Source organism: Drosophila mojavensis, unplaced genomic scaffold (assembly GCF_018153725.1).
Source record: "Drosophila mojavensis isolate 15081-1352.22 unplaced genomic scaffold, ASM1815372v1 contig_36, whole genome shotgun sequence".
Taxonomy (NCBI): Eukaryota; Metazoa; Arthropoda; class Insecta; order Diptera; family Drosophilidae; genus Drosophila; species Drosophila mojavensis.
Window position 1 is genome coordinate 3413824 of NW_025318858.1, and position 23535 is coordinate 3437358.

Consider the following 23535-nt stretch of genomic DNA (forward strand, 5'->3'; position numbering starts at 1 on the left):
TAAACAATCTTTTTTTAAAGAAAATATATTTTCTTAATTTTTGAAATATTTTTTTGCACCATTTTTGGCATTTCCTAAATTTGTTTTAGTTTTTCCCAATGTTAGATCTGCCATATTTATCTGTTTTTAATCTACTTCTACTTTTTTCTCTTTATCTCCCACTCGATCTCTATCTAATGAATCTTGATGAGCAATTCTCTGCCTGCCTGACTCGCTGAACACTTCAAATGTCAATTTAGCAGCCCGCACATTCCTGACTATAAAAATCTTAGGCGCATTTCTAGTTGCTTTGACATTTCTCTAACCAACAACAGCCACAAGAATAACAACAGCAACAGCAACAACAACAACCACAACAACAACAACATCATCATCATGATGTGCTTAAATGCAACAATGAGCCTTTGGGGCTTACCCCATGTGAGAGAGAGGCTAAGGCAAATGAAATGAACAGAAATTTATCAGCTTCATTGTTAGCTTTATGCCTTATAGACGCCCATTAAAGGATTATAAATGGATGGGCTATCTTTTTAAAGGGTGCTTAACAGAGATTTTATTGTGCAGAGCGGATTATTGTGGTTGAATTTTAAATTTAGTTTATAGCCGCTTGGCCATAAAGTAATATTCGAAGTGAATAAAAGATAAAATAAAGTTAATTTTACTTGACCACGTTCAGTGGAATTCTGTACTCAAACAGCTACCTACAGCTGCTCTAGCTGATGTATTTTCCAACCATTCAGCATTGGCCTGAAATCGGTTTGAGTTTATGCCAATGTGCTCGCAAATTCAAATTCAGGTAGAGAGCCATTAAAATGTAACACAATAGTTGCGAAAATGTCTATAATTACATGAAATGGCAGGGGGAAGGCAGCTGGGCGAGAGGAAGAGAGGGGAGAGGGGAGAGGGGAGAGCGTATCTTGAATGCATTGACTGCATATCCGCATTTTGCGATTGTGTGCAGGATGTGCGCAGGACATGAGTGTTGGTAAATAATTGGTTATGGCTATGCCATGCAGAGAGTAGCTGGAGCAGGAGCCGCAGGAGCAGCAGGGAGAGGTAGCAACAGCAACAGCAGCAGCAGCAGCAGCTATACGCCAGCAGCTTAAATCAAATATATATAGAAATCTATATGCCACTCGACTTTTCCCACAGCATTCTGCTGTCCGTGTCGGTGTCTGGCCGTCTGTCAATCGTTTTGATTTCTCAGTTTTTATGCACGCATTTCCAGTTTGGACGTCTGTCAGCCACAGTGAGCTGCATTTTATATCATTTGATGCCTTTCTGTCTGTCTGTCTGTGTGTCTTTTATTTAATTATTGCTGTAAATTTGTTCAGCAATATCATAAATTACAAAGCGACCCACACACACACACACACGTAGCCAATACTTTGATGGGCGTTGCTTATTTAAGAAGTGGCCAAAACGAAATTTTGTTTTATATTCTAAATATTTAGGCACACAAATTTGTGAAGACTGTTGAGTGTTTAAGTAAATGTTGGCGGAATCGGTAATGGATATTCGCTTAATTAATTTCATTATATTTTAATTAAAAATTATGTTACAAATCTGCTTGAATTTACGTTTAAAATTTTTACTATATAATTTATGAGCAATTTTTTAAACTATAAATAGCTTGGCCAGTTTGTAAAATTCTGAATATTAAAGAATCTTATACATATAAATGGACTTCAGATGTAACAGAAATTCTTAAACTCACTCAAATCTCAAGAATTTGCAGATCAACAGAAATTTTTTAGCTGTAATGATTTTTAGGTGTGCGCCTTTCTATGCGATTCTCAAACTCTGTTTAAAGGCGGGAAGAATATGGGGTTTCTTCATGTTATTCTAACTCTTCCAATAATTTGATGGGACATCTTTTGGAGAAGCGAAAAATTGTTAGTCTTTATTGAAACATGATAAGAGTCTTCCATTAGATCATAAAATGAGTACTCATATCATAGGATATGCGTATATACTAAGATTATATTCTTATTATTAAGAATCTCAAGTCATATTCATATATAAATTTTATACTCGTATTCTAAAAGACTTCAACCTTCAATGTTTCCTGTATGGCTACGTATATTAACTGTATATCACATCCACGTCACACCCTTCTATTCGCTTCTCACACCCACAAAGAACACACTCTGACAACAAATGACTTCCTTATGCCGAACATGCAAAAATGCTGAAAATGTTCAGCAAACCTTCATTTATTTTCATTTAAGAACAACATAAAGTGAACTTTAAATTTGGAGAGCAGCAAATGTGACTTAAGTGATCTTACAGCTGTATATTCCTTTGGGGCCCGACCGCAGCACAGTGGATTAAGCAATGAACTCGAGATCTTGTTGATGCGTGGGGCAAGTGGCTGCAAAGTAGCTGCCGCTATTAAAGAGCCTCCACTTAAGCTGCTGTGTTTGTGCAACACCCCCAACAGCAACAGCAACAGCAGCAACAACTGTGGAATGTTAATGCGCCAGCCAAAAAGTAGCCGAAGCCCCACTCATGTCGCTCTGTCACCGTTGAAGGTGAATCAGCGGGGTGCGACACTAGCAGAAGGTGAACATCAATTTGAAAACTGAATATATATATATAGTGTATATATATTTTGAGGAACATTCGATGGCACGCCCCCGCTCATTAGGTGCTGCCTACCCCTCTCACTCTCTCTCTCTCTCTGTCTTTCTCTCTCTGTGGCCACACAATTATCCAGCACAGCATCCGTCAACACGGCGCGAAGATCCTCTCTATAACGAGTTGTGGAAGCGTGTTAAGTAATGAGTTAATCTGCGCAGCCTTCGCATGATTAAGTGCTTCAAGCAGCCTTCGCTGAAAGGGCTGAAGGGGGAGGACGGTGTTGGAGCTGGTCGCTCATGTTGCCTGTAAATAGAAACATTTCGACTAGTCCCGCGTTCACTTGACTGATGAATTATGATTGAAGCTGCCTGAAAATGCTTGCACATTTGTTGTGGCCATCAATTCGAATACCCTGTAAAGGAGAAGCACTGTGTAGAGATGTCAAGCTATCATTGCGGCCATATTAAAATAATCCAAATTATGAGAAAATATTCAACAAATATAAATAATATGTAGAAGCCATAATGGAAATATCTCTTACGATTTCTTTCTAATATAGAAAGGTTTGTATTAATGATCTCTGAGGAAGCTTTTAGCCTTTTAATGCTGATATATATTATGTTGGATTCACAGCTTTTCTAGAAATAATATTTTAAAAATAATTCAAAATTTAAATAATAATAATAATTAAATAAGTCATTCAAAGCTTGCCTTCTATACGATTTATTATACTTTAACTACATATATGCTATATGACTTATATAGTATAAATATCGCCATTATAATATAAAAAGTTTCTGAGAAATCATATCTGAAAATCTTATATATCAATACTTGAAAATAAGAATTCATTCATAATTCGTATATACACAGCTCTTAGCATACACTCTAGGGTATCTTCTAGTTCAAACTCCATCACGTAGATTCTCTTTACATGTTTTCCCAAGGATTAATCGCGTAAATTAAGTTAATGCGAGAGATTAAGGAGAGCGCTGTGATCATTTAGGAACTGGAATTCATAGTTAAACTTATCTACAGAGCATTTAGCTACCAGTGTTGTTAAGCGGCGGTGTGTTGGTGCGGTGTTGCGGTGGTGCATTGCTGTAGTTGCTCTTGTGGTGGGTTAAAGTGGGTTAAAGTAAAAGCCGCTTTTGACGTCGCAACATTTGCGGCTTATCAATATGATAAATTACGATACAGATATCGTCGAGCGCCGCGAGCCGAGAGCTGCGTATACGCCCGTCCATATCTAAGTAGGTGAAAGTGAATACAGTAGCCACTGGCTCTGATTGACATAATTGGGCTTAGCACATAAACCAAGAAAAAAAATCAAAGAGAGCAACAACAACACGCAGACATCGCATTCGTTTATAGTTTATGATCGCCCAGACAATGATCAATTACAATGCGCAATCTGTATCATAAATATTGTCAGTTTGACTTTTATGAAGAGCAACAAAAAGCATAATTCGAAATTAAATATATACGTATATACATATGTGGTATGTCTATATGGCTTATATATACAAGTTTTTGCCCAATTAAAACTGTGATTAGCTGAGAGAGAAGGAGATAGGTAGAGAGAGGAAGCGCAGCTAACTCATTCTAGATTGTACACATATATTTGTGTGTGTGTGTTTGATACTTGTTGATTTTTGAGGTAGGTGAACACACAGCGAGCCATAAATTATAATTATCGACAAGATTAACTCTTTGCCGTAGCACTTAACGCCGATGACACATGCGCTCGGAGACGGCTTCTGCCCCTCTCCTCCTCCTGCTCTCGTTCTCTCTCCGCACACTTCTCCCAAAACCTCGAAACTCCATTCGTAGTGTCCAGCTCTTCAGCCTGTTGCTGTTGCTTGTCGAAAGAAAGCCAACCGCAGATAAGCAGCAAAGAAGACACTAAATCGTATGCGATAGCAGCAACAACAGCAAATTAAAAAAAATAAAATAAAATAAAAAAAAATTAAAGACAACTACATTTTGAATTCGAATGATCCATTTTTAAATACCCTGTAAGCTTGGAGCTAAAAAATAAATACATAATTAATAATAATAATAAGTTATATATTTTATATTATTAAAGAATAATCAAAATAAATAAGATTATGAAAAATATTGTTTATTTATAAATCTTTTTTTTATTATTTTATTATAAAAAAAATAATAATTTGTTATTTTATTAAAAAAAAAAAAAGGTTTGCTTGTTACATAACAAAAATTTTTTTTTTAAATTATATCCTTTTTTAATTTTCCATTCAAGTATAAACATGTTTTCTAGACCAAATAATATTATTATATTATATGCTATATATCACCCCATTGATTAACTTTTTGCTTTCCATTCTCTTTCTGAAGCCCACCGCACCTTGATCAATTTTTGATACCCTGTAAAAAATGTATAAATTTCTTGATAATTCCATGCGGCATAAAAACATGACACATGCCTGGCAGAAAAAAAAAAAAACAAAATCAAGTAAATAATGCATTCAAAATGTTGCCTGGTAAAAAGCTGACTGAAACATTCCTTGTTTTTGTTGTTAGCGTTCGTCGTTGTTGTTGTTTATTATTATTATTATTTTTTATTTTTATTTTCTTTTCGTTTTTCTTGTTGTTTTTTTTTTTTCGTTTTTGGCGATAACTTAAGGGAGACAATGTGGCAAGACGCTGGTCGTTGTCGGCGTTTTCATTGATATCTCCCGGGCAGTGGCAAACAAACGCAAGAAGCTCAAGAATTTATGACCCCCTGTGGCTTTATCGACGCCTCTGTCAGGGCAACCCTCCAGCGCCGATTGACAACAACAACAACAACAACAACAGCAACATTGTCACAGCTCTATAAAATGTGAAGAGAATGGAGTTTGCAATGCAATGCACAAAGGTCTGCTTACCATGCCCAATCGAATACATACATGTGTGTGCTTGAGTGTGTGTGTATGTGTGTGTGTACCCACTTCATTCAGCACACATTTCATTCATTGACTGTGATTTGAGACGCCTGCAATCGTTCGCTCTTTGGTAATTTTCAATTTTTTATTGTCGCCAAGGGTCGACGACGCTCTTGACCCGCGCAGATAAGTCTCAATGCGATGCGATGCGATCCGATCCGATCCGTTTGTCTCTCATCTTATCAGCCAAGCTGAAGCAACCCAAATCAAATCTTACTGTTCCTTTCCAGCATTTTTTTTTTTTTTTTATTGATGCCAACCTAATGCTTAATTATTGCAAATTGCATTCTGACTCTAGAATTAACACGAATTTGGAATTTTCATTCCGTTTCGTTTCGTTTCGTTTGCTTTCTGCGTAATATTTTAATTAGTGCAACGCTCATAAAACTCGAAAAGAGACGAAACCCTAAGACGTGGCAATTTAACGACCTGCCAGTAGCAGGTCCCTCCACTACGCCTAAGTAGCCCCAACTGTAGGCGACTAAAAATAAAATGTTTAAATGCGCGTAAGAAATCGTCTTAAAAAACGCACATTAACTTTCCACATAAAAACAATCGTGTGGGCCCGAGACTCAAGCATTTCTCTGCAATAGCCTTTCTGCCTCAGCAGACGAGCCGAAACGCCGTCTTAATCTCTGAGTAGAGACAAGAAAGACGTGGGCCTGACGTTGCCAAAGCCGAACAAAATTGGTTTAAGCTTTGTAGCGCTGCTAGGCAGACAAACACTCAGCTGTGAAGCTTCTAGACTTACACACATGCGGGAAGAAAGGCAAATCTGATTTTATATGTCTAATCTGAATAGCTTGTGGATCTCCACATATCAACAAGTACCAGATAGAAAAGAAAAGCCGCTTTTATATATTTTATTTGAAGAGCTCCTATGTATACATATATCATCAGCTTCGAGTGGAATAAAAGGCCCGTCCGAAATACCATTAATCATCAATAAATAATTTTAAAGCACATTATAGCGTTTATAAAAGTTTTCATACATGGTATCTTTAAAAACTTAATCAGTCATTTGATTTGAGCGTATGTCAGCCTATTTTTCAGTAAAATATGGTAATTTCTTTCATAAATTCATTACCTTTTAAACATAAAACTATGCAAAAAACAAAAATATTATTCATAATTTTTTAAAAAGCTTTAAATTAATTGAAAGTTTTTATTAATTAATTAGAATTAGTATTAGAATTAACTTACAAAATATTGATTGATATAGACTACCATATAGAACGCTTCAAATTTATCAAGGTTTCATAACTAAAGCTCTCAAATCTATTATTTTAATTTACAAAAACTTTTTCCATTATATTTTAATATTTTTAGCACTTCATTATTTCAGCAAATAATTATAAATTATACAAACAAATATAGCTGAAGATTTAAGACAAATCACTAGATGATGAAAATGTTTTATTATAATTTAATCAGAAACTTTCGGTTCTGGTATACCTCGCTCAGCTCGTGTCATTGCCGCTTAATTTGTATCCTTGACACTTTTGCCCTCTTCTGTTTTCCGCTTCGACAGCCGCAAGTGGCTGTTCGGGGGCATTAGAGAAGCGTTTATGGCGCATGCTCTGCTTCTTGGAAGTCTCTAACGATGCAGAGGTCTCTGTCTTCCTGTCTATCTATTGGTCTGACCGGGGCACACATCATAATGATCGTGATCATGATCATTAGTAAGATCATTGCTTCCTGTCTGCTGAGCTGCGATCGATCGAGATCGGATTCGACATTATTGGCGTTTCCCAAGTCGATGCCCATAGCCCGAGTCCCATAATGTCCGCGTCTGCGTTTTAAATTTATAAATTCTCAAATTATCAGTTTATGGCTGCTTTTAGTTTTATGAACCGATCACGTACGGACCATCAATGCCGATGCCGAAGACGAAGACGAAGACGAAGACGAAGCCCGATGACGATCTTCTTGGTTTGTTTTTTTGCTGCGTGCGAATCTTTATACCCAACTGCCGCCCTCTCCAGTTCACCCTCTCCCTCTCTCGCACTCTCGTTCTCTTTCTCACTTTTTATTTGTTTCGCTTCGCTTCATTTTCAGCGCATTTTTATCGACTGCACAACTAATTAAAAAACGCTTCGCTCTCGCATTCGTATTCACAAAACATACTCCAACTCCGACTGCGACTCAGCAACCCGATCTCGAGTCTAGAGTCCCCACTTGAAGTTCAAGTCTGCGCTGGCTGTTTGGCTGGCTGTCTGGCTTTGTGGCTGCCCTAAGGCCTTGCAGGGCTCTGCGCTTGGCGCATTTAGTTTGAAATTTAACAAATTATTTAATGATAGATGGTTGTTAAATTGTTGGCTACGCTTGGCTTAAGCCATGGCATCATTAGCTCTGCGGGTATTAAGTGATTATAGAGGACCTGCCCGATCGACTGACCAGCAAAAGCTGATTCATGCTTATGTGTGGCACATCAGTAGCTCACATAATTAACCAAGAACATTTTGATGTCTTGTAAGCTGAAACTGAAACTGAAACTGGAGCAAATAAATAAAGTATAATGTATAAAATTTTTTTTTTTCGTTTTTTAGGAATTTATTAAAATTATTTTAAAAAATTTTTTATTTATACTTTTACACAATTATATTATTTTATACATAAAAGTTATAGCATTTTTTGTCAACTGTCCAATATATTTTTTTTTTAATTTGAAAAAAAAAAAATTTCTAGATTTATTTTTAACAATTATTTTAAGAATTCCCTAAAACTCTTTTTCTACAGAATTTCAAAGTCAATTTTTACCATATTTTAAGCCGCTTTATTCCTTTACTCAAACACCATAAAAATGTTTTCAAAATTTCACATTAAAGTCGCCCATAAAAGTAAATCCAAATCCTATTAAACTTCAGCATTCGTAGCTAATGAAATTAAAAGTCAATTAAATTTGAAACTTGGGCAAAATAAAATGCGTGCATAAAATATTTATAAATCAAGCGCAAGAGATCACAATTTCAATAAGGCATAAATCCAGGCATTAATTTTTACTCCACATGTATTATGTTGCATAATTAAACATTAATATTGACATTGGATGTGGGCCACAAAAATATGACTGAAATGTGCGTATATAATATACATATATATATATATATATATATTTATACATATGTATATATATTTATATGCATGTATATATGTGAAAACTGAGAGACTTTAAGGATACTCTAGAAAACTAACTTTAAATCAATTAACAAAATTTTATATAAAAAGAAAAAAAATAAATATATATTATCAAACATTTTTTACTTTGAGATTGGCTTAGAATATTAATAATAATATATAGCGAAAGAGAACGTAATGGAGATTAAGGTAGTAGAGATGGAAGAATAGTTTCTTTGGTCTTTGGGATAAAGAACTAAGGATAAGGTATTTCATTTCTCTCTCTCTCTCTCTCATTCTCAATAAGTCTCATTCTAGTTACAGCTTGCAAATATTTACACTCTAGTACTCTGTCATAATACCAGCCCATAACAGCATCTCTAATCATTTATATTTGATGCTCAATAACTCTACAGGGTATTTCACATATTATTTAAAATAAGCTCATAAATTAGGCTTCATATTTGCAGGCGTTTTGTAACAATTTCATGGGCCTTAAATTGAATATTGTTGATAACTATTTATCAATATTTGTGTTTTATGGCATTTAATTAATATTTTCAGTAGTCGGCGGCGACCACCGACGGCGCGTTTGATAACAGCGCATTCAAATCGAATTCAATGGGCGTGTGCATCTGTGTGTGTGTGTGTGTGTGTGTGAATGTGTGTGGGTGTTTAAATACAGCTCATACATGAGCTTCGAAATGTTTCGAAATCTAGATAATCATAGAGTGGATTCATTAAAACGAAATATGAGCAACGATACAGCAGCAACAGCAGCAGCACCAAAAAACAATGAAGCGTGCTATGCGGGGGTATGATCGAATACTAGATAGCCTGCATGTGCGTATTGAGGAAAGGTTAGTTACGTGAGCTTTGCGTGAGCGCTCAAATGTGAAGTATTATCAGCATAGCCTTAAGAATGATCTATGTTTATATATTTCTTATCGATATTTATCGATATTAAGACACAGAGTATTACGAAACTTGAAGAGAACAATTGAATAATTTACCTAAAAGGGATAGGTGCAGAGATAGATAATTAAAATAGAGTTAGGGTAGGAAACGTTCGTTAAAAAGAGAAAACACATTGAACCTCTAGCTACTGTAGTTCTTATTTAAAATAGTATTAGAGGAGCTAGAATCAGTTGCGATCTTTACTTTATATAACATAAATTTACAGTTCTAGATAAACTTAATCTTATGTAGAAATTTGAAAAAGAGATTTCTCTGTAAAGGATAAAGATCATTTCTTAAAATTAATCTCTCTCGTTCTCACCGTTTCTCTTTCACTGTTTCTCTCTATTTCTCTGTCTTACTCGCTCGCTCGCTCTCTCTCTCTCTCTCTCTCTCTCTCTCTCTCTCTCTCTCTCTCTCTCTCTCTATATATATATATATATATATATATATATATATATATATATATATATATATATATATATATATATATATATCTCTGATATCAATTAAGCTTTCTCTAGCACCTCCACACTAACCAATCTACCCTCTGCTTTTCATCAATTTCAACCAACTACAGGGTATTACAAAAGGCACCCATTTTTATGGAGCTGCTCTCCAGCACAGCTGCTGGCGGTCCATGTACACGCCCCCACAGCCCCTGCCAAGCTCCTGCCTCGCTTTTTGTGTGGCAAATAGTTTTGTAGATTTCTATCGACGCGCTGTGAGTTGTTTTTTGGTAGCACCAAATAAACAGCAGGCGGCATAAATGCAGCCCATATAACACACACACATACATGTATATTCAAATGTACATACATATATCTATTTGGATCTATCTACGTATTTTGTTCATGAATTTGTATAATTAATTACATATTTCAATTGTGTGACATTTGGATTACGAAATTGTAATACTCATTCTTTTTGTTTAACGTTTTTTATGCTTGTTTGGTTTTTTCTTGTTTTTTTCTCGTTTTTCGTCTGTTTTTTGTTTATTTTGAACTGCGCAGCGGGTTTAATTATGTCTCATATTGAATTTCTATGCACACAACTCAATTTTATATATATATACATATTCGTTTTTTATGCCTTTTTATAATTGTGAAGCACTTCATTGAATATTTTATAGGAATTTGAATGATTCATACCATTCAATACCGATTTAGAACGCAAATCGGCTCAGACTGATTTATAAGATTCGCATGCAAAAAAATTGTTTTTTGTTCTGTTTGTTTTTTATTTTATTTTATTTTTATTTTTTTATTTATTTATTTTCTTTTTTTTACTTTATATTTTTATATTGTATATACTTTTGTGCCATTTATATTTTGCTGTTTAATAATTTCTTTTGTATGTTTTGAGCTCTCATTGAAGCTCATTGAAATGAATAAATCTATAAAGCTTTATGTCTTTACCTCTTAAAATTTTATAAATTTTAAAATAATATGTAGCATTCTCTTTCATATTATTCAGTTGTTTGATTAATTTTAATTTTAAAACTTTTATTAATACATATACGTGTATATAATATATATATTGTACAACTGAGAAGCAGTTCAAAATGCTTTATGCACCGTCATTACCGACTAAAAATTCCTCTTCTAGGTCTGCCTTCAACCACGGAACCAGGAGCTACCTCGCATTAACTTAACATTAAGGGTAGCCCCATCTGTGTTCCTGCGCCTAGTCTGTACTTTTTCCAAGCATCTATACTAGCTGTGCTCTTTACTGACTGTGCTCTCTGTAGTCTCTACTTGGACTCTACCGCGAATTTCTTTAAGGCACTCATACGTAAGCTCCAGTCTATAACCAGTTATTGAAAACAGTACAATACGTTCATATGCATAAGAGTCTCGAAATATTTGTATCGCTGCTCACAAAGTTCTCCAATCACATTTGAAATGAACAACAAATAAATAAAACTTTTTTTTTTTTTTTGGTAGAGTAAATCAAAAGGCTAGAAAAAAAACCTTGACACATTCTCTTAATAAACATGTCAGAATTATGTTCGTTTACTTTTTCCTTTATGTGTCTATCTATTCATTTGAATATTTGAGTGTTCCTTAAGTTATGTTCCACAATTGAATAATATTATGCATTATACAAAAAAAGAGCTAACTGGCTCTTGTCTTAGTCAATGAAAACACGATTTTAATCGTCGTCATATATCAAGTGAATAATTGAGGCATAAATTCATTATCAAAAACACACACAGTCAGACGGATTTTTAATTATAATCATCATTCACGTTGGCCAACTAGAAGGGGTTGGACGATGGCGCAGAAGACGACACTCCTGTACATAAATTTCACACACTCGAATCCATTTCCTGCTCATTATCATATCCCTATATGCAATATATATATATAAATATTTTTTCTTTCCAGTATTATACAATCTGCAGAGTTAGATGAGCATGCGTTATACGCACAGCAGACAAACAGACAGACATACACACAGACAGACGGACGGACCTCTTCTCCTGGGCTCCACATGAGTCCCAACCCATCTGCGAGTTTCCTCATGTGCTGCCTTGTCCAAGAAACCCACTCAATTTGGGTTTGGCTTTGGCTGTGGTTTTGGCTTTTGCGGGTCGAGTGGGCGAATCGTCTTGCCTTGCTTCGTTGCTCGACGTTGGGCTCCAAAAGGTTCGGGTTCAGCTCTTCCCTCTGGAGATCTCAGCTGGCAATCAGGCTGTCACAGACGCTAATTTCAATTATCTCGAGTGTGTGCGTACGAGTAATTTGTTGACTTTTGAGTGCCGCTGCCAAAATGTGCGCAAATTTACCCAAAAAGAGGAAGATAACGGCACAGAGGAGGCCGCCACAAGTCTACTAAATAATAAATAAATGCGGAAATATCATCTTGAATGCGTTGTTAAGTAGTCCGATTAAAGTATTACAAAAAAATTTTGAAAAATATGTATAAATAAAATGAAAAATTACAAAAAAAAAGCGAAGCAAAACAAAGAAATAAACTGAGATAAGTTACAAAAAAAATAAATAAATAAATAATAAAAAAAAAAAATTATAATAATATTAAAATAAATGTAATAATAAGAATAAAAGATATAATGTCATACCAAATACAAAAATTAAAATTACAATAAGAAAAAAATTTATGTATATAAAAATAAGTAGGAAAACAAATTTTGAGATTTAGAATGAAAATGAAATGAAAAAATTAAAATTCATCTTAATATATAAATATATAATATCTATATTACTATTATAAAATTGATTTAATATTTTACTTATATTTTTTTTATATATAATTTAATGAAATAAATGTGAATTTAATTAGGAATTAATATACAAAAACTTAGTCAATATTTAATGTTATTTATTTTGTAGTGAATGTGAAGCTTAAAAAAATGTAATTAAAAAAATTTATTTTATATTTAAAATAAAAATTTTAGTGTAAACAATATGAATTCTTATTATTAATATAATGAAATGAGATTGACAGTTAATCGCACATTGTAATATATTGTATTCAAGTGCTATATAAAACCAAAACTTTTCGGCTCTGCTTGTTAAAGCAATCATATGCCAGACGAATCAGCTTGCGGAACTCAATTAAAACAAAGTGAGAAACAAGCTCTTGGCCTTTATTTATTATTTATATCTATTAGCCTCTATTATCCCAAATGAAAACAAAAACCTCGCGCAGCCATTTGAGTCTGTTTTGATTGGCATATTAGCCGACGAGCACAAATTAATTACGAAAAGTAAATGTCGTGTTAAATAAAAACTCATTTTATAAATGTACATAGATATCTATATATATTCAACTGAAGTGTAAGAATGAACTTTGGCTGACAATCAAAATGTCATTTCAATTCGTAAGCTAAGAAAATCCGCAATTGAGACGCAACTTACATGTCATTAACAAGGGCTTAGGCGCAGCAGACAAGACACACAGTCTGAAACAGAGAGAGAGAGGGATAGAGAGAGAGAGATAGTCAGAGACAGTCAGTCAAATAACAATGTGACAAGTTGCGACTTTGACAACTACATTTAAATCGTCCCTTAAGCCAGCAAAATATTTTGCCAGAGCCAACTCCGAGCGATGTTGCCAAAGTTCGGGCAGAGGACTTGGTGAAGTGCGACAACAGCGCTGTTAAGTTATAAAGCATAGTGCTAATCCATATTTAAGGCAGGTGAATGCTTAGACAAGGTATTCAACGTTGCCAAACTTCAGTAGAGGCACAAAGTGAAGTGTGGCAACGGCGCTTTATTTCTAATAACTTACCCAGTTTCAGAACTGTAAAGTATTTCGATTTCGTTTATATTTCGATTATACGTATTAATATATAATATTGGCTATCTTAACGAAGATGAAATAAATAAATAATGTTACAGTTATTTTTATAATTTATTATTATTTATTTTCATCAACTTTGTTAAACTATTCTAAAAAGAGCGACGTTGTCAGTTTTCAGTGCTTATTGAAATACGGCAACAGCGCAATTTTCAAATATCTTCATTCCAATCGAAATATTCGCTCTTCTCCGCCTTCAATTCGCATGAAACTATTTCTCATTTGCATGCAACGTTGCCCGTTTGCAGCGCTCTGTGAAGTGCGGCAACGGCGCAGCGGTGCGCTGTAAATTGGCCAATTATCGGCCATTTGAAATATGTTTTACCTGAACGTTTGCATTCGATGCACTCGCTCTACCTGCGGCCCGCCGGGCTACGTGCATTGTACGCACTTGTGACCTTTTACGGTGAAGACAATGCGCATTGTTGTTGCCACAACACCTGCCCCCCTCCCGCTCTCTGCCTTTGGCCCTATCCCGAATACCTGACTGGACCTGAATGCACGCACAATTTTCTATATAAAAGATACACACCTTTATTTTACACTTTTCGTAAATGTATCTGTATCTCTCGAGCTGAGCTGCATTAATGAACTCAGTTCACACTCCAGGAAAGGTAGACAGAAGAGAGAGAGAGAGGGAGAGAGAGAGGGGGAGAGGTCGGTTATTCAGTTATTGATTATTTAACTAACGCTTGGGAAATTAGGCAGCGATTTATAAAACGTCTCGTTTTTTTTTGGGGCTTGGGGTTTGGGTTATGCACTTTGATAAATTAATACAATATCTATGTCCATTCAATTGATTTTGAAAATTCATTAGCGGCTTCTAACGGACGCCGATATAAAAATAATATGCAGCTCCCTCTCCCACTCTCTATCCCTCTCTCTCCCTCTTGATATCTAAAAACCTAAAATTCTGTTGTGAAATGTCTTCAAACGTTTTTTTTTTTTTTATTGCACTTTGGAAATGGATGAGCTAACAGCTGGAGAGCGAGTGCGGCACTCGTTCAGATTAGATAGCAAATGGTCAACATTATTAACTCACTTCTATTTTTGAATAGAGCTCTTTAAATGTGCGAACAACTGGAGAATCGAAAAAAAGAATGGAGAACAAGAAAAATACATGACAAGCTCAAGATTCTTACATGTTTAAAGTTTTAACGAACGCACAATTCAACGCCTTCAGAAGATATGCAAATAGTCCATAAATTGAAAATTAAATAAAACTTGGAATAAAATATAGTGTTGGAAAAGTAAAATTTTAGAATGTGCAGAAACTACCGGATGTACATATATTTCACATTTTAAAATAAAAATATGCACCCATCATCTCTTCGTATCAGTAAAAAACTATATATCAGGCAAAAAATAAAAAATAAAATTCAAAAATTAATTACCCATCTAATTAAAAGAATTACTAGAGCATGTTCGTGATTTTTACCGTATTATATTTTTATGAGCTATAAAAAATAGAGACAAAAGCGACAACAAGACATACGCTATGTATAGACATGTTCCCTCATAATAAAAATTAGATTTATTTAAATGTTCTACACAATTAATTGCAAAGCAAAGCAAATGTTGCCATTAAACACGCTTGGCAACATTAGAATGTTGCTGAACATTGCGGTGGAACGAAGCGGCACAGCGAAACAAAACAAAGCAAGCCGCTGCAGATGTAAACAAAGCGCATGTAAAGCCAAAACAGCTAACATCCACAGCATGCAACAAGTTTAACAGCAAGAACAAAAACAACACACACACAGAATTGAGTATTTTAACAGTGCAGAGACACACACATGCATAGCCAACCACACACAGTTGAGGGAGTAAGATGCTCTGTTAACAGTGCCAGTCGAGGTGCTGTGTGGATTGTGTGTGGAACGTGCGCTGGTAGCTTAACAGGCCGAAACGCTGAAAATGTTGCTAGACGGATTCAATTTGCTGCTGGTACTCGGGCGCTTCGGTTGTGCGAGCGGTTTCGTGCGCTGCCTTACGTTACGTTGCGTTACGTTCGTTTCGTCGAATTTCGCATGTTAAACGGAAAATTTGTAGTTCGTATCGTCGGCAGCGCGAATTGTCGTGCGTAACGGGCGAACGTCATTGGCTGCACGCGGTTTCCGGTTTCCGGTTCGTAGCGCCATGGCTTAGAATAAACAAATTATAAAAACGAGTGAAATATAAGTGAAAAATCGAGCAAAGTGAAACGACAAAAATCTAAGAAATAGTGAATTCTATAGAAGTTAGAAAAACAACCCGAAAAATTCTTGACAAAATGCATTCAAATGAAATGTGTGCTCACGCATTTGGCTTACAGAATAAAAATAAAATCAAAAAGATCAAACAGTCAGAGGAGGAAAATAGAAACAATCAAAATGTCGCCAGAACGTCGCCGACGCATCTAAAATTAGAGAGCGCAAAGATGCGTCAGTTTGTTGCATTGTTGCAACTGCTGCAACCGCTGCTGCTCGTTTTGGCTGGATTAAATGGATTAACACTAGTTGCCGCACTCAAGGGTAAGTTTTCACTCTGCATATTGCAACATTTCTGCTCCAACTCCGCCTCGTCTATCTTTTTGAAGGCCAGACCTGGCCTTCATTTCCGGCCATTTGCACAAATCCTTTGTGGAAGTGCAACAAAGTCTTGCGCCCTCTTGCTCTCTCTCTCTCCCTCTCGTTTATTTATTAGCCTCATTTGTTTAGTCTCCATTTGGCTATTTTTGGCTATAGCCAGATTGCAGCGGGGAAATTAAGGCAACGCGGTTTTTATTTATGCGCCGCGTTTGCTAATGGATTTTAATGCCGCTTTATAGACACGACATCATCGCACATTATTCAAAAATATGGCCAGACAGACATGCAGAGTAGCATATTGTAGGAGTGTGTTTATTTAGGTGTATATGTGAGCGTGTAGTTATAGTTCCCTGGAACATTTACCGACGGCCGCAGTTCACAATTAGATTATATAGAAAAAAATTATTAAAATTTAGTAGGAAAAAAATTGAGAAAAGAAGGGAGATAAGATTCTATTGAAAATTGTCTAAGTTAACACAATCGACCAGCAAAACATAAATGTTCAGATTGATCACGCGCCGTCAGCATGAATGTAGCCGTTCCCAGCGGATATTGCACAACAGCAGCAGTGGCTCCAACGCGCAACAATGTTGTTGCCCGAAGTAATGCGATGCCTCGCGTAAATATGCAATGTCAGCATAATCAGGGTTTAGGGCTAGCTTTGGATATAAGAATTTATGTCACTGTACTTTAGTTGATTTTTGATAATAAAGAACGTCGGTCGTCGCCACGGGATTATTGAAGTCTACTCATTTTGTGCAACACCGCACACTAACATCTAACAACTACAGCAAAAAAGCTTAATTGGCGCCCAACCGAAACGAACCCAAAAACAAAAAAAAAAAAACGAAATTAAAACTTCGATTAAAACAAGCATTCAGTGAGATAAATACCCCACAAGTGCAAAAAAAAACAGCAAGACAACTAAAACGCATAACCAAAACGAAAAAAGAAAAAAAGAAAGCAGCATTAGACGAAGCAGTACGCAGCGAAGACACCCACCACGAAGCGGCTCATCAGCGAAGAAACACACAACATACAGTCTACTAACATAATATAAGAACATGTGAGTAGAGTGTTCATTGCAAAAAAAGAAATTAAGGAGTAAAAACAAATAAAAATACAATTTCAACCTTTAAATATTAATTATTAATAACAAAAAACGCAGCACGCAAAATTCCCTGTCTTTACTTGCCCTATGAGTGATAGTGAAATACAAGATTTAATAACAAATTTTCGAAAAATTTACAACACAGAAAATTTAAAAATGGCTTTGAATTCAGATCAATTAAAAGCTATAGTAGAAGGCGCAGTCGCAAGCGCTTTAGCTGCTCAAAAAGATAGCTTTGATAGAAAATTAAACGAAATTGAACAACGTATAAATTCAGTACAGGTTAGCGCACCCGAGGTAGAAACTTTCAAGGAGGCAGAAATCAAAATAGGTGTTATTTGCAACGAAACCCTTGACATCATGAAGTCCCTCCCGGACTTTGAAGGAAAAAAGCGAAACTTATGTATCTTGGAGAAAGGCTGCGCATATCGCATACAAGGTATATGAGAAATACGATGGTAGCTCAAAGCATTATCAAGCTTTGGGAATATTAAGAAACAAAATTAAGAACGCTGCTGATATGGTACTCTCTTCTTTCGACACTCCTCTAAATTTTAAGGCCATTATAAATCGGTTAGATTTCACGTACTCCGACAAACGACCGATATACTTAATTGAACAGGAGATGTCAACACTCCGCCAAGGAAATTTGACACTACTGCAGTACTACGACGAGGTAGAAAAGAAACTGACTTTACTTATAAATAAGACAATCATGACCTACGACACCACCGTTGCCTCTTCGCTAAATGAGAAATATAGAGCAGACGCCCTGCGAGTATTCATCTCAGGAACCAGGAAGGCCTTAAGTGATGTCCTATTCTCAGCTAGACCAATTGATCTTCCCTCTGCATTGGCATTGGCTCAAGAAGTTGAGTCAAATCATGAACGTTATATGTTCGCCACAAATTTCGCCCGCAGTATAGAAGAAAAAGCGCAGAAGATCGAACAAAGACAGCAAGTCAGAGACAAGACTCTAGCTCAAGACCCAAAACACAACCAACCAGGAAAAAGCCCACACTACAAAAGACCAGAATTCTCACCACGACAAGAACAGGTAGAACCAATGGACGTTGACTCATCTTCTCGCTTCAGACAGGCTACGCAACACCAACAAAACGCGACCTTCTCGAAACAGACTCAGTGGCCAAATCAACAACGACGCACTCAATACGAAAACTACAATAACCAGGGACAGGCAAACAAACGACCAAACAGCGGTAGCGCACGGTTCACAGGACCGAAACAGCAAAGAGTTAACCACCTAGGAACAGAAGATACAGAATACGAGCAGGACAATAGCGAATACCAAGCGATCGCAGAAACCGAGACAGAAGACGTTGACAATGAATTGGACGAATACGACCAGGTCAATTTTTTAGGAATAAATCCCTGCTCCCGTTCATAGAGAGAACGATAGCAGGGAAAACCATAAAGTTGCTAATAGATACCGGAGCCTCAAAGAATTACGTGAGACCATTAAAAGAACTAAAAATATTACGCCGGTAGAAAAACCCTTTCGATTAAAATCAATCCATGGCCACAACGTAGTTGACAAGAAATGCATAATGCACCTTTTTAATACCAAGACAACATTTTTCTTATTACCAAACCTCACGACATTCGATGGTATAATCGGACTTGACCTACTAAACCAAACCAACGTTTTATTAGACTTCAAAAATAAGAAACTAACAACAAACTATGGTTCTGAGACCATTAACTTTCTAAAATGCCCAGCCGTAAATTTCACAAGTGTCAAAGAAATAGAAGCCCCTCAGGCTATAACAACGGAATTTCAAACAATGCTCAAAGCCCGAGCAGGAGTATTTGCGGAACCAAATGAAGCGCTTCCGTATAATACAAATGTCATTGCAACTATTAGAACAGAGGACGAGAATCCCATTTATTCAAAATTATATCCATACCCAATGGGCGTATCAGAATTCGTAAACACAGAAACTCAAGATCTGTTAGAAAACGGTATAATACGTCCGTCCCAGTCACCATACAATAACCCCGTGTGGGTTGTAGATAAAAAAGGTACCGACGAGCAGGGAAGAAAAAAGAAACGTTTAGTTATAGACTTCAGAAAACTAAACAAAAAGACAATAGATGACAAATACCCCATTCCCAATATAGCCTCCATTTTATCCAACTTAGGCACAGCAAAGTACTTTACAACACTAGATTTAAAATCCGGATTCCACCAGATTTTACTTGCCGAAAAAGATAGAGAAAAAACAGCCTTTTCTGTAGGAAGCGGAAAGTATGAGTTCTGCAGGCTCCCTTTGGCTTGAAAAATGCACCTAGTATTTTTCAGAGAGCCATTGACGATGTGCTCAGAGAGCAAATTGGAAAATCTTGTTATGTTTACGTAGACGACGTAATCATTTTTTCTGAAAATATGGAAAGCCATGTCAAGCATATCGCCTGGGTCCTAGATAAACTATACGAGGCCAACATGAGAGTTTCACCAGAAAAGTCGCACTTTTTCAAAGAAAGTGTAGAATACCTAGGTTTCGTAGTCTCAAGTAATGGTATAAAGACATGTCCAAGTAAAGTTGAAGCGATTCGTAACTATGAAGTACCAACAACTTTGTTTAACGTCAGATCATTCCTTGGGTTGGCAAGCTACTATAGGTGTTTCATCAAGGACTTCGCGTCTATAGCAAAACCTATAAGCGACATCTTAAAAGGCCAAAATGGCAAAGTGAGCGCCGGACAATCCAAAAAAATTCCAGTAAAATTTGACGAGAGTCAACATGCGGCATTCGAGAAGCTAAAAGAGGTTCTTGCATCCGAAAATGTAATGTTGCTCTACCCTGACTACAAGAAGCCGTTTGATTTAACAACGGACGCTTCATCCTCTGGTCTTGGGGCAGTTCTGTCACAAGGTGGAAAACCAATCACCATGATATCAAGAACATTAAAGGATAGAGAGCTTATCTTTGCAACAAATGAGAGGGAACTACTTGCAATAGTTTGGGCTTTAAAAAACCTCCGAAATTATCTATATGGGGTAAAAAATTTAAATATCTTTACGGACCATCAGCCTCTGACGTTTGCAGTATCCGACCGAAACCCGAACGCAAAAATCAGGCGTTGGAAAGCTTTTATAGATGAATATAACGCAAACATCTATTACAAGCCAGGGAAGGAGAACTACGTTGCGGACGCACTGTCACGGCATAATATTCATGCCCTAGAGGACGATGTACAGTCAGACAGAGCCACAATTCACAGCGAAATATCGCTCACATACACCATAGACACAACAGACAAACCAATCAACTGTTTCCAAAACCAAATTATAATAGAAGAAAATAATATAGCCTCTGATCGTACAGTTATCCTATTTGGTAAGAAAATCCGACATACAATTCATTTCTCAAACAGAGACTCGTTAATCAAAAGAGTTTGCGATGTAGTCAAAAAGATGTCGTAAATGCAATCCATTGCGAGTTACCAATATTAGCATTCATACAACATAAACTAATAGAAACTTTTCCAACAACAACATTTCGATATACAAAGTACATAGTAAATGACATTTTTGATAAAAACGAACAGAAAGAAATAATTGCAACAGAACACAATCGGGCTCACAGAGCAGCCCAAGAAAATGTGAAGCAGATTTTACAAGACTATTTTTTTCCGAAAATGACAAAATTAACGAACGAAGTTGTTTCAAATTGTAAAATTTGTAAAACAGCTAAGTACAATCGTCACCCACAAAAACAAATACTTGGAGAAACACCCATACCTTCCTATGTGGGCGAAATACTACACATAGACATATACTCAACCAATAAAAAATACTTCCTTACGTGCATAGATAAATTTTCAAAATTTGCAATTGTTCAACCCATCGCTTCAAGGACAATAATTGACATACAATCAGCAATTTTACAACTTGTAAATTTTTACCGGCATACCAAGACGATCTATTGCGATAACGAGCCCTCCATAAAGTCCGAAACAATAAAATCTCTGCTAAACAATCAATATAACATTCAAATCGTAAATGCCCCACCACTCCATAGTACATCAAACGGACAAGTCGAGAGATTCCATAGCACCCTCGGTGACATTGCAAGATGCCTAACAGCTCAAAGGAAAATTACTGACACTGTTGAAACGATACTTCAAGCAACTATCGAATATAACAATACAATTCACTCAGTAACGGACAAACGACCAATCGATATAATCCACTCATCCTCCCCAGAACTCGAAATAGAGATAGGAAATAAAATTCAAAAGGCACAACAACTCCTAACAAATAGAGTAAACGAAACAAGACACAATAGACAATTCCAAATAGGCGACACAGTTTTGGAAAAAACAAACAGACGCTTAGGGAACAAACTGACACCACTATACAACGAAGGCAAAATTGACGCAGACTTGGGGACAACAGTCTTAATAAAAGGGAGGGTGGTCCACAAGGACAATCTAAGATAGGCAAAACATTAAATTCCCTTTTTTTATCTTTTTAGGATTTGGACTATACTTCTTTTTGCTACAACGATAACAGCGAAATTGACTGACTATACTAACATGGACTACATACCGATCTTGGACGGATACGTAACCATTTGGACGGATTTCCAATACTTGAAGCACTCAACCAACCTTACCCTATACTCAGAAATAGTAAAAAATACGAAAGAATTAGCAAACCATTTCCCCCGATCACATATGAGAATGTTATTAGACGCAGACATACAACATATAGAAACATTAATAGCTACAGTAAATGTCCACCATAGACATGCTAGGAGTATCAATATGCTAGGCACCGTTCTAAAGGTCGTAGCTGGCACGCCAGACCATGATGATTTCGAGAAACTAAAATTTACACAGAATGAACTTGTAGAGTCAGAAAATAGGCAGATAACCATAAACACAAAAATGCAGGAACAAATTAATAAGCTAACTGACACCGTAAACCTCCTAGTAAAAAACACAAAAGTAAAACAAGTAGACACAGAGCATTTATATGAAACGCTGCTAACAAGAAATAGAATAATTATCTCAGAGTTAAAAACCTTAATACTATCAGTAACACTTGCAAAGGTTGGAATTGTAAACCCCTCCATTTTGGATTCCACTGATTTAAAAAACATTGTTAATGAACACTCTATAAATATCACTATTACTGACTTAATGGAAGTATCTCAAATTAAAGTTTTGTTAAGCGAAAATTTTCTACATTTCATTATAAGATATCCTAAGCCTAGCATAGTATGTAAAAAATTAACCGTATACCCTGTCCAACACAACGGCATCATAATAAATTTCGCCGAAGACTACAATTTAGCTGACTGTGGAAATCATGTAATATCAATAGGAAATTGTAGTACAGCCCTCACAATAACGTTCTGCAAGAAGTCACCCTACACAACATGCGCTCAACAGCTACACTCAGGTGACACCGCACATTGTTCAACTCGGCCCAGCCACCTCGAACCTCTAACCATAGTCGACGATGGAGTAATCATCATCAACGACGGAGCAGCTACAGTCAACGAGCAGATGGTAAAAGGGACGTTCCTCCTTACCTTTGACGACAAGATAAAGGTAAACAACACCGTATACCAAAACCAAAAAAACTACGTGAGGAAATCCCCGGGACCAGCGGTATCTGCGCTCTTAAATATAACAGACCACCAAGAGATACCAAGCCTGCCATACCTGCAGAAGATAAGCATAAAAAATCTGCGGGATATTGCTCAACTAGAGGAAGGGCTAGTAAGAAGGCCAATAGTATCTGGGCTAACCGTGGCCATCCTTTTACTCTCCTGCTACGCTTCGATGAAACTCTATCAAAGACATCAGAGGAACAAACGTCAACGTGATCTTCAAACATTAATTAACAGTTTCAAGAAAGCCGAGGACGTCATTCATCTAAGTG

The 23535-nt window shown here is 36.3% G+C and overlaps 1 protein-coding gene across 1 annotated transcript in view; it reads left to right on the plus strand.

The window, feature by feature from the left end:
• The first annotated feature begins 15864 nt into the window (after positions 1-15864).
• LOC6575887 (roundabout homolog 1) overlaps positions 15865-23535 on the plus strand; it is a 64560-nt gene continuing 56889 nt past the window's right edge. The window contains exon 1 of the mRNA XM_002001855.4: positions 15865-16447. Coding sequence (XP_002001891.3) covers positions 16207-16447 — 241 coding nt within the window. The 5' untranslated portion in view covers positions 15865-16206. The remainder of the gene's footprint in view (positions 16448-23535) is intronic.